We start from the raw sequence: 12,551 nt of genomic DNA, 5'->3' as shown, positions 1-12,551 counted from the left end.
TGTGGCCTTGCTTTTGTGGTGAGAGTAATTATAAAGCAGACTTTGAGCCCAGATCAGACCACTAGACTATCATGCGTCACTGGGAGGACGCGAACTTCTTGTTTCACGTGCAGCTTGTCACTTTCGCCGCTTACTGCAAAATTCTCGATCATAGAAGAATTCGAGTGACATTAACCTGATTATACATTCGCTTATGACATCAATGTATGGCAATTTACAGAAAAACATAGCTAACAATCTAGTTCTAAATATCTCTAGATAGAAAAAGATTGTTACCTATGTTTTCTGTAAATTGTCATACATGCATGGTCACCGATACAATTGTTGTGCAATAAAATTATTCATTCATTCATGATCCTCCCTCTTGGATTGTGACTAATGACGTCATCAAATTATCATAGATTTCGAAAATAGATCATGAATGTCGCAATAAAATAAATACGATGTTAAAGTAAGAAAATAAGTGTGGTTTAGCAAGAAGATCTTGAAACCTGATTGTTTAAGCGAAATTAGTGAAAATTGTAAAATATGCCTGTCAGAAAACCGTTGTCATGGCAAAACAAATAATCATAGACTTGCATCATTATCATGAAATTTTTGTCAACTAAATTCTAGAAAATGTCACCAAGTTTTGTAGTCCTAGCACACGTCGTTCAGTAGTTATACGACGGGAAAATTTTGTGTTGCGTTAAGAGAATGTTACACAATAGTTGGAACTTAGAACCAATGACCAGACAACTATAAGTAGTAAACGAAGCATCAAGTCTTCGCACTTAAAAACAGTCTTTTTTCTTCTTTAAAACTGGTGGCATTATACCGAACCTGAGTGTGACCTTAACATCAAATTTCTTATGTATATAAACATAACGAACCTCGGACAGCTTTCTGCCCAGGACTGCATCCTTCCACACAGCGCCCTTTGTGTAGATACTTGCACGTCTCGCAGTCTTTTGAAGCCGGTCCCGAACAAACCCTCTTCCCTTCGTCACTGACGTCTGCACAGAAGCTGCTACATTCTGTTGACATAAAAAGTTCATCATCAACATGAATAATTACGGGTCCGTGTAAGGGACATAGAATACAGAATACGAGCTTTTATAGTACAATTTCAATTTTTTGCATACGATTTTTGGGTCTCTCTGTTAATTGCGCCTCTAGCCAGAACAACCAATCTTGTTGACTTTCTCTAAATGTCATTTTATGCCCCCATGGTAACGAAGTTCATGCAAATATGTTTGAGAAAATTCACCTCTTTTGGTTTAATAAACCTTTCCAAACCCAGTCTCAATATATCGCCAAATGTGTGTTCAAAATAACGATAAATTTGTCAGTTCATACGCTCTTAAATAAATTGTATCATTTCTGGGGAAATTAGATCTTCTGCAAAGTTTAATACAACTCATCTCCTGAGAGATTTATATTTTAATAAATTGTAATGAATACATCTTTATGTATACTTATTTGTTTTTGTAAAAAATCCACTACAGTATCAGGCCAAATATTTCAACATTTTTTGTGTTTATTCTATTTGCACAACAAGAAGTACATAATACATAATACGATAAACAATAGATAAAACAGGCGCGGGGTTCCTTCTCTGTACTAATCAAGCTTGATTAAAATTGATATGATAACGTTACAATAAGGATGATAAGATAATCATCGGTATGAAATTTTAGGATGGCTTAGGATGGCTTATATGAGATGGGTTTTCAGCGCACATTTAAACATAAGAAAATAGAAGGTTTTTGTATTTTTGTTCCATATTGGGATACATCTGTATCTTACGAAGGACTGCTAATAATGTGCGGAAGAGAGGAATATGCCGTTGATTACCTGTCCATTTAGTAGCGACAGTGTACGGATATGGGTTAGAGGAGTAAGGATAGGGAATGGCCAACTTTAGGGCTTTAGATTTAATTTCGTCATATCCAGCGACAGACTCTTTTAAGTTCAGAACTATGTACTCATACTTTTGCAGACGTCGTTATCGTCAAAGTCAGTCAGAGGGCACTCCGTCACACAGTCCACTACACCATCAGGACGTACTTCTTCCATCCTCTTTATACCTGCAAACCCAAAAATGGACACATTCAGAACATAATATTTATTTTCAGTAGGACCCTAATGTGCCCGCAGATTACACAGGAAGAGTCGAAGATGTACAATAACATCTAAACTATTTGAAGCGGAATTATATCATTTCCGTTGATGCAAACCTGGTTCCAGTGTAGAGTGCCATATAAATCGTCTGTAACATTCATATGCACCCTTATATATATATATATATATATATATATATATATATATATATATATATATATATATATATATATATATATATATATATATATATATATATATATATATATATATATATATATATATATATACAGTAGAATCCGCTTAACTGCACCACGCATTTGTCAGCGTTTTTGGTGCAATTATCCGGCTGGTGCAATTATGCGAAATGCCCAGCTGGACCGAACCACCATGGGCGGGGGGGTGTATTGTTAGACAGAAACACTAGCACAAAGAAAATAGACGAAATTATACAGTTATTAACTTTATTTACGTATTCAAGGACATGTACTGTACAAAAATCTTGTAAAGTTTACCATGATACTGTACAGATTAAACTTAACATTTTTTTGCTTCCTCACAGATGTTTTTCAGTAGCTACACGTAACGTTACATGGGAGGCATTCTGAAACATCGTCATGGGATAACAGTTTCTGTGTTACATTACGTAGAGTACAGTTGTCGATTTACGTACATCATGTACCGCAATGAAACTAGCAATTCAAACTAAAACTTGGTTACTGATTACGGTTCAGCCCAGTGTAGTTCCTCCGTCTCATGTCTGGACAGATTTGACTGTCGGCACCATGGTAGTGAATTGTACAGTGTATCTAGTGGGCAGATATGGTTAGATGACTCAGATCAAGGACAGATCATTCTCCTTATACAGTAGCAGAGCCTAACCCGCGTATAGAGGCTCGTTCCGGTGAATGCAGGAAGTTTCAAGGACGTGGATTCAGCCAGATGATCACGTTAGCACCGCACCGCCAAAAGCGACTATTATGTTCGCCTACACGTCTGAAGCCCTTGCCGAGCCTCTATTGTTTCCGACTAGATGTAACGTTACATAAAGACGCCGGTCTTTTATTATCGGCAGCAGTATGTAGCGCTGCCGCAAACCTCAAACCACCGACAACACCCCATGCCATCCTTAACGCGAAATCAAATCCACGCGAACTTGAATGCATTCACAGTAATAAGACAGTAGTACAGGTAGAGACCAATCTTTATTGAGTACAGCATGCTGTCTGCCAAAGCGCAATGCCGCCTTTGGTAGGCGTGCGTCTCTTGATGGTGCCGACACGCCCTGGACCCGCCCGGGACCTCCCATACGATTCCAATCAACGTGACTGTCAATGGAGACCGCCTTCTTTTGTAACTCAAAAATAGTTTTAAACATATTGGCGGTATTGCGCCTTTACACCGGCAGGTATCGGCTCATTTGTACCGCGTTTGCCGATTTTTAGCGCACCTTTTTAGTTAACTTGTCGAGGATTTTGGGGAAAAAAATGGTGCAGTTATCCGAAATTGGTGACAATGCGCGGTGCAGTTATGCGGAGTCACTAACAATGCAGTGAATGGGAACCGGTTTGGGATTTTGTGCAATTAAACGGAAGGTGTGTTTATCCGAGGTGCAATTAAGTGGTTTCTACTGTATATATATGTATATGAATTACTTCCTTCATATGCCCTATATAACTGCATATTTACAAATAATTACCCAGATCCTCAGAGCCTATAGAACTGCATCATACTGATTTTAATAGACTCATGGTTAATCAAAGAGAATACAAGTAATTAACATCATTACACAAAACCATTAGCAGAAATAATAGATCACTATACTGTGAATACGTAAAAGAACCCACCACACCTTTCGAAAAAGAGTGGGGGCATGCCCCTCTGTGCGATGGTCCAAATCACCCGGATGGAAAACTGGCGCATCCCCGTCTTGTATGACAGCCAATGAAAGGGTTTGACACCCCGTAAGAAGGGCAGTATAACCCTAAGCAAGGGACCAGTTCTGGCTTGTGCAAGGACTACTTCTACTACTATACTGCGAACACCATTCAACTAAACTTTATATGAAGTCCAGAGTGTCGCTACATTTGCTCGGACTGCCAAAAGCACCAATCTTTAGTCTGACAATAATATTGTAAATTGCATCACTCACATGTACATGTTTTTGAAGCAGTGTCAGGCTGCATGTGCTGCGGACACTGCACGACACACTCGAAATCACCGGTTTGCCCCTCTCTGTAGGGGTAGGACACCTTTAGATGTTTGCAGGCGACGCAGTCAGTCGGAGAGTTCGATCCACTTGTGCGGCAACCTGTGTAAAAAGATGAAATTTGAACTCGTGCATATTTACTAGAGATCATAAATGCATGTTCGCATAGATGAGTTGCGGATGGTATAGGGCGAAACGGACAGCAAAATATTTGTGTTTTTTTAAGGGTGGAAGACGGTGATGGCCAACCCCAGCACAAAGCACTGACATGCGATGGGAATGATGATGATCGAATTTCATAAAGAGTTCATCTTTAAGGTGATTACGCTGTGCTTTCGTTATATTTCTAAGCGCGAGTAAAACTAACCTATTCGATTTATTTGGGTAAGATCTTAAAAAAAGAAGAAAAAATAACAAACTATTAAATTTTGAAGAGTTTAGGCATCTATAACATATTGGGTACCCAATACTGCCACAGGTATACAATACGTGCATAGGTACTGCACTCATCGTTGGCGTTTGGGCTAAATTCATATGATATCCAAGGTTAGCGTGAACTTTGTAAAGTTTCTTGGACAAAAAACTTTCTTGATATGAAATTAAATGGTATATGAACTAAGAAAACTCACCTTCACACTCGGAGTGGCATTTCTGCTGACAGACTCCGTTGATCATCTCCGTCCCTTGTCGGCAGATGATGAAGTCCTTCGCCGGCGTGTCAAGCAGTGACAGTCCCATCACCTTCACTGGAGACTCTCCACTGCCGAAAGAATAGTATCGAAGCGACGCCGACTCGTGGAATGTGAAACTCAGCCACACATGCGGTCGCTCCTATTATCAGTTGGATAAAGCAACAAACAAACAATCATCATATACTTATCTCGACGGACATTAGAGAATCTTTGTAAAAGCACCAAAGACGATATAACTTATATATAAACACACCTCATTGTCAGGGGTTTTGCCGTACTGAATAGATGTGGTCGCCTTCTCCACATCTTCAGTCACGCAGACAAAGAAGGACTGGTACAGGATAGCCGAACCCAGCCCACCGGCGTTGTCACTTAGTTGGGTGGTTTGTAGCCGCATTGCCTAAACAGATTGTGTGAAACTTACAGTTAGTTTTGTTTGTTTGTATTGCATACCCTGTAAACCGCCTCAAGGCGTAATACACCAGATTTGTACTGAAGAGTACAAGCTGCATATCCGGACAGATTTGTATGATCCACTTATTACACCGGGACGGACCCTACTCTTTTCGATAAGTGTGGTGGGTTCTTTTACGTGCTCAAGGTGTGGCTCTCCTCAAACACGGGTCCTATCCGAGGGACGTCCCTAACTAAAGCTAGGTACTCATTTTCACCTGAGTGAAGCGAGGAAAGTCGTGTTAAGTGCCTTTCCCAAGGGCGCAACGTCAACGGGATAGATCAGGGAACCCTGCATTCGAACCCGGTACTTCTTGGTTCTGGGGCCAAACACCCTGCCACTACGCCACCGCGACGCCACACGGTTCTATAGTAAACTAATGCAATAGCTGATGAAGAAATGGAATTTGTATCATGATCTCAATTTGATCTGGATCAATCAAAAGAACGTTTCTGGCAAAAGGAGAAAGAGACGGATATCTAGAGCACTAAAAAAAAAAAATCACCAATAATCCATCATCAATAGTCTCCATGAGAGATGTATATGTTATATATGTTATATGATGTTATATCTAGATATACAAAATTCTAACTATCGCCGAGCCATGACTAAACTAAGGATCAGCGATCATCCATTGCAAATTGAAGTTGGTAGGTACAACCAGACTCCACCAAATAACAGAATGTGTACTTTCTGTGACAATGATCGTATAGAAGATGAAATACATTTTATCTTAGAATGCTCACTATACGCAGACATGCGCAGATCCCTTGTAAGTCCCATACAACTAGACAAAAATGTACGCATCTTAAAAATAACGAGCTATTCACATGTATCATGTCATCTAAAAACGACGATATAATTGGAAAACTATGTGAATTTGTGTACAAATGTTTCAAGAAGAGAGAAGAGACTCTGTAGATTTAGATGGAATATATCACAATGTTCCATTTCTTTTACTTTATGTTACCTAATGCATTTAGCCCATGCTGGGCATGAATATGCAATAAAGTTCATTGTCATTGTCATTGTCATTGTTATATAAAAGAATTTACGACGATAAGTGTCAAAATCGTCTCATGAAAAGGTGAAAAAAGTCAAAGTAGTGACATCAGCAATTATGATTAATTTGTTCGGTGATTATCGTTATACCTTGCTTAAATTTAACCAGTTAACTGAACTAATAATCATTTTTATCATCTTTACCAACTTCATTCAATTTTTCTTAACCGGATATATAGATGAACAATTCAGTAAGCCAGCTGGAGTATCCAACATTTTTCATGTGCATAAAAAAAGCATAAAGTATGACTTCACATTAGTATCCACTGCGACGCAATTACGACACAAAATTAAACCCCGAAAATACGTCTAATATTATAATAGTCTGTATCTCAAGCTGTCTGTATCATTGGGGCAAATGTAGGGTGAGGAAGTATAGCAGTAATGGTAAAGGCATAGTACAGATATGCGAAATATATCTGAAATAGTTCTGGAATGTGCAAGAAACGTAGACTGACGGTTGAATATTGAAAGTATTCAATAACATGTAGACACTATGTCGAATTTCCGTACTGTTGCGTGCCGTGGTATCTATATGTTTGTTTGCAATGACGTTTGAAATAAGAATATGTTATAGTCGCTCACGTGGAATGATAGATAAAAAAGGAAAATGACTAATCTTACTTGACGTATTATGAAGTCAACAGGTTGTGTATATATGAAAATAATTTATAATGTTGAATGGTAAGCGTGCTGACCTTATACAGTGCCACTCCCTCAGGTGAGATCTGTATGTAGATCCAGGTCTCATGGTTCTGCGGGATGCTAGCGAACACAACAAAGATGTCGCCTTCTGATGCTGCAGTGAAGTGGATGCACTTTCCTCCGTCGGTCGGATCAAAGCGATGCCCGTTGGACCACTGTATACCACACGGAACGTCTCCAACAACTGTTTGACTTAAGAAACACACAACCAAACGGTTTGCATAAATAATGAGTCAAACTTCTGTAATTGTATTAAAGTAAATGGCAAAATACTGTACCTTTAGCTTTAAGAATATTTGGAAATTAGTTTTGCATTCTGAAACAACTACAGCCCAGTTATTAACGCTGTGTTTACTCACGATTTTTGGCTCAGGTGGTTGAGTAGTTTTTTGTACTCAGCTCTGGCAATGTCACGGCCTTTTATCCAGTTCGGTAGGTCGGGGATAAGGGGAGCTGACGCCTCGAAATCGTCATCAGTTACCGTGAAGACACCGGTTTCTTCATCATACGTCATGACAAGGCCCTGAACGCTGACCTGCCAAATCGAAAATTGAAAAAGAATTCCTTTGTAACATTAAAATATAGAGCTTATCAGAATGATTGGGTAAGTAAAAATCTATTATAACATAATATAAATGCTCTTAATCCGTTTACCTTTTTTCCTTGCACATCGTTGCTTCCTCCGTTCTTGTAGCCATCAAACAAATGCGGTGCAGATCCCCTCCTATTGGAAAACCACTTGTGTCGGAAGAACTTCAGCTCCAGCACGTCCTGCGCCTGAAGGATCCCCGGGATGCCGTACGGCATGTCGAAAACGACCGTGAACTCGTTTCCTCCGGTCATGTCTTCCCATGTGGGCGCGCCGGTGTTGTCCCCCTGAAGGAAGGCTAACATGGCGGTTTCACAACCTGCCTCTCCGGCGGGCAGGAGGAAGTCTGAGCTCAGGAGACGACCCTACAGAGATAACATAAAGATGTACAATTGTGCATATGCTATAATAAGGACTCATCAGTGCTGTCGCTTCGTAGCCAAAGAAAAAAGCTGGAGCTCTAGAATCCTCATGGAGTAAAAACTGTAACAAGTACAAAATATAAGATTGAATGTAATTAAACATTGTGTCTACTTGCGAATGACAGTGTTAGAATTATTACGATTCCCCTTACCTCTTCCAGATACACCGTCACAGCACGTTCAAGAGACAGCCTCTTCTTGGTCATGCTGTCCTCAAGATCTTTACGTTTTGCAAAGTTACAATAACGGATCTCAGAGACCGTTACCGCTTCACTACCATTCTTAGATCCCTTGTCACCACCAACTTGTTTCGTTGTCTTTTGTATGTAGTATTTTCGACCTGTTCCTTCTTCGACCTTTAGATTCCTGAGTAAAAAGTAACCAACATCAAACGATATTTTACTCAGTCTACAGTGTGATAGTGCACAATAACAAATAACAAAAACTAAGTTGTTTCCTTACACTCGTTCTTCGTTAGCATGTATGTCATTGATAAATATTTTGAATGTTTTAAAGATACATGTTTTAGTAACACCTATATTTACGTATGTCAGATTTTCCTATTAATCATTAGAATACTTGTGGGCAACTGTCTATTTTGGCATGCTCGAGAGTTTACTGGAGGCAGGTTTGACTGTAGTAATTTATAACGTAGCTATGGTAGAGCCACTAAAGCGTCATACGCTTCCAACAACTAACCTCTCTCCAAAGCAACCATAATCCACCTGTCCGGCAGGGAACAGCGAGGCGAAGGGGATGTTTATGAGGTCTGAAACCAGTCTTAGCACAAAGGAGAAGGGTTTGGGGTAGTCGTCAATGGACTCTAACCAGTCCTTCAGCTCCGTTGTCAGGGCGGTCGTGTACATCTCCGTGATGGCTGCGGCGATCTGCTGGTCTCCGCCTTGTACTTGCAGCTCCTCGCTACTGTACTCTTGGGATGATCTGGATTGAAAAAAATGTAAGGATGAGCCTCCTTTGCAATTTGGTCAAAATATAACAACATATCAGTTCTAACATAAGAAAGCCCCTATTAGAAATGCACATATGAGCATGCATCACTATCTGGTTACCCTGCAAGCTGTCAATTACCTGTTACCATACTTAGGTGTCTTATGAGGAGCGTGGGTGAAGCAGAAGGCAAGAACAAGCAAGATGAGCCATAACACTAAAAATCATAACATAAAACCAAAATCGACAAAATGATGATGAAATGTCTCTTGTAGAAAGACTGTTGAATTATACAATGGCATATCGAGAATATGGTTTATTTGCAACTGACTAGATTAGCCTGATTAAATCACGCTTCTAGCCCTTCCAAGAAGCTTGATGGCCAAATCCTTTAAGCGAGAGGAATTGCGAACACCCTTAACCTGTTAACTTAATAAATGGATATGTGCTAGCATTGACCAATTGCTGTTAGGCATTTTGTTTACGTGATGTTAGAGGTATAATGAGTCGTTTCCAAAGTGACAGAGATTCCTTGGATCCTGTTTGATATTTTTACTGTGATAAAGAATCCTCGTCTCCTATTGGTTACTCTTTGAAAGGAAATGAATGTTTGTTTCGAGTCAGAGGTGACCGGCTAAGCTGTCGGAAGGAGCCCCAATTAGCCCGTGACCGCGAAAGATTGTGTAACACAGGCAAATTTCTGCCAATATTCGGCTCCCAATTAAACTTACGCTTGCTTTTCTTGTTTTCTATTTGCCTGAGACTGTGAACCAGCAGCTGCCTGTCCAGAAGACTGTTTTGACTCAGTCTTCGACTCGTGCTCATGCCAAAAGCTACTGGACTTGGTTTGTGATGCTTGAGCTGAGAAGGTGCTGAGGGTCATCTTCCAGTCATTCTCGGCTTTAGTGGCGAACTCAGACATCGACAGGTCCTTTGTAGCTTGCTTTGTTTTGATGATCTTCAGCTGGCCTCCAAATTTTGCTGACTTGATGTAATGTGTCCCCCAGCGAAGATAGAAATTTTCTGAAAGCGGAATGATAACAAATTTCATCTGATCACCATCATCAACAATTACGTTATCATCATCATCATTATCATTTCATGTTAGCACATGGTGTTTTTTTTCGGCACACGTTTTGACAGTTCGATCAGCCGGAGGGGGCTTCATTCCATCGTCAGGGAAGGTGGTGTAAAGAACTTTTCCCAAGGGCGTGGCATGGTCAGTTTTGAACCCGGGACCTGGTGGTCCTTAGTCCAACGCTCTAAGCATTGCGTCACACCGACACCAACTAGAACTGTAAACAACAGCTAGCAATTTATATCATGAAATGCAATATTAAAGACTCTAGTCCAGTAGTTGCATTATCAATTATATACAAATGAATAAAAATGTAATGATTAACATGGCAGTTTGTAACAGGGGTATAAATGTAGGGCACTCCTCGTGGATTTGTGAAGAATAGATCGATGTAGTTAAAGAGAATGTTTTGTTTACGTACGGAACGTGATTTCTGCACCGGGAGAGAAGTAGGATTCAGGCAGTGAAATGAAATCTCGCAGGAAGCCCACATTCAGCTGGTCCGGCTTCACGTCGTCCATAAAGATCTCATACCTAGGGGTCAAAGAACGAACGATCAGTTGTCTATTCGATGTATTAGGCCATTCGAGGCTACATTGCCGAGAGTAGGGTGTGGAGTTTCGAAAGCAAGTTGCCCGGTGTTCCCTTGTTCGACCCAATTTTTGTTCAATATTCAGCCTTCAACAAAAGGTTTCTCAATTTCATGATCATATATCAACTACCAACAAGGAACGTCAGACAAAACATAAACATGAGTAGAGTCTTTTCAAACGGTAAACTGCGTTATGATGTTCGTTTGTTGTATTTTTTCAAAGTCTAGACAATAAGATCTAAAAGGACAAAGCATGGTTTAAAATACAGTCACTGCATTACTGATTTCTGGAACAGCAACTGACTGATCAACAAGGAAAAGTCTGACTCATCGTTACTTATAGATTACCAGGTTCATTGAATCATTTACTAGACTCATGACAAGATTAACCCCTAATTTATCTTTTGGGACAAAGTAACAACCAATTCCATCAGTTTGTTGCGTCCCCGTAAGATTGCGTTTCAAATACCACAGCTTTACGTGTATTTCGTCTCGGATACACCTTGTCAATTTAGTCCCTTGATATCATTTTTCATTATATATCATTTTATATATCACATCATTTTTCGGTAAACACAGCTACATTTCTTTACTTACCTGAATATGTTTATCTCCAGCATAGCCATGAATGTTTGTGTCTGCTTCTCACTCAGTCTGGCGCTGGCAGAAGAGCTGGCACTGAAGCCTGATGATTGGCTGGAGCTGCCCTTCTGACTGGAACCTCCTCCTCCTACTGACCAACCAAGTCCCAAAAATCCACCCACTGCTCCATGTCCAGACGCCTTGTTGATTTCCTCCTGAAACATGGCCTTGGCAGACGTGACAGCCGATTTTTCTGCCAGGTACTGCCTGTATTCTTCCATTGAGCTGAAGGTATAGGACTCCACGTTGGTGTCATAGATGCCTTGCGGAGTCATGGAGTCGGGAACTTCGTGTTTACCGTATCTGCTCAAGGAAAAAAATCGTAAAAGGCTCAGTATCAGGACGTCTACATATGTAAGGAACGTCTTCAAGGTTCTGATATATGATACGTCGAAGTAAGTTCAGCTAAGAGTTGGGGATGCGGTTGGTTTCAGGTTGTTTGTTTGGCTCCGGGGACGTTTCAGGCTGCTTATGCACAAAACAATCATACGAAACCATTACTTTTAAAGGTAATAAAGGGGGATGATTTGTTTCGTTGAACATTAAACTGTAGGTCTTACGTTTGCAGGTTTTTGCATGATCTCTGGATGACGCTTTTCTTCCTGGATTCAGCTGAGTAGACGCCTCTTCCGTCGAAGCCGACGCCAAGGTAGGTTGCACCATCAATCATGTTCTGGACATTACATAACACAAATTGTTTTTGTTTTAAAGCCATTTACGAAAAATATCTGAATTCTGGACATAATAAAAAGATTGTGAGTACCCTACATATTGGTAAAAAAACGTCACGCAAAGCCAGGGGTCAGCCATTTTTTCGAAACTACTGAAGACCGCCGTTGACGACTATTTTACTTTTAGATTTATTATTTACTCTTTGCCCACGTCGTCGGCCAGGTATATGAGTGTTAAGATGGTCACTCTCTTTTTTTTGTTGTTGTTGCTATTTTACATCAAAATCTTATATCAATATATGTCTATCTCTCTCTCTCTCTCTCTCTCTCTCTCTCTCTCTCTCTCTCTATATATATATATATATATATATATATATATATATA

The 12,551-nt window shown here is 40.1% G+C and overlaps 1 protein-coding gene across 1 annotated transcript; it reads right to left on the bottom strand.

The window, feature by feature from the left end:
• Nucleotides 1-4,247: 4,247 nt before the first annotated feature.
• On the bottom strand, nt 4,248-12,166 carry LOC136421129 (uncharacterized). Its single transcript, XM_066408280.1, has 12 exons — nt 12,057-12,166; nt 11,452-11,799; nt 10,684-10,796; nt 9,916-10,207; nt 8,936-9,178; nt 8,389-8,602; nt 7,880-8,179; nt 7,585-7,760; nt 7,219-7,417; nt 5,258-5,404; nt 4,942-5,143; nt 4,248-4,414 (listed from the first exon to the last, which is right to left on the bottom strand). The coding sequence occupies exons 1-12, from the start codon at nt 12,164-12,166 to the stop codon at nt 4,248-4,250; spliced, it is 2,511 nt and encodes an 836-aa protein (XP_066264377.1).
• Nucleotides 12,167-12,551: the final 385 nt, after the last annotated feature.

This window comes from Branchiostoma lanceolatum, chromosome 15, assembly GCF_035083965.1.
Source record: "Branchiostoma lanceolatum isolate klBraLanc5 chromosome 15, klBraLanc5.hap2, whole genome shotgun sequence".
NCBI lineage: Eukaryota > Metazoa > Chordata > Leptocardii > Amphioxiformes > Branchiostomatidae > Branchiostoma > Branchiostoma lanceolatum.
The sequence above is the reverse complement of the archived record's forward strand: the minus strand, read 5'-3'. Positions and strand labels throughout refer to the sequence as shown.

What these genes read in the sequence shown, in the direction of transcription:
- LOC136421129 (XM_066408280.1), bottom strand. Translation starts at nt 12,166, where the DNA reads ATGATTGATGGTGCAACCTACCTTGGCGTCGGCTTCGACGGAAGAGGC. An exon ending in TGACGGTGTATCTGGAAGAG is followed by an intron (nt 8,180 to 8,388) that starts GTAAGGGGAATC and finishes TTATCTCTGTAG; the next exon opens with GGTCGTCTCCTGAGCTCAGA. An exon ending in AACCACCTGAGCCAAAAATC is followed by an intron (nt 7,418 to 7,584) that starts GTGAGTAAACAC and finishes GTGTTTCTTAAG; the next exon opens with TCAAACAGTTGTTGGAGACG.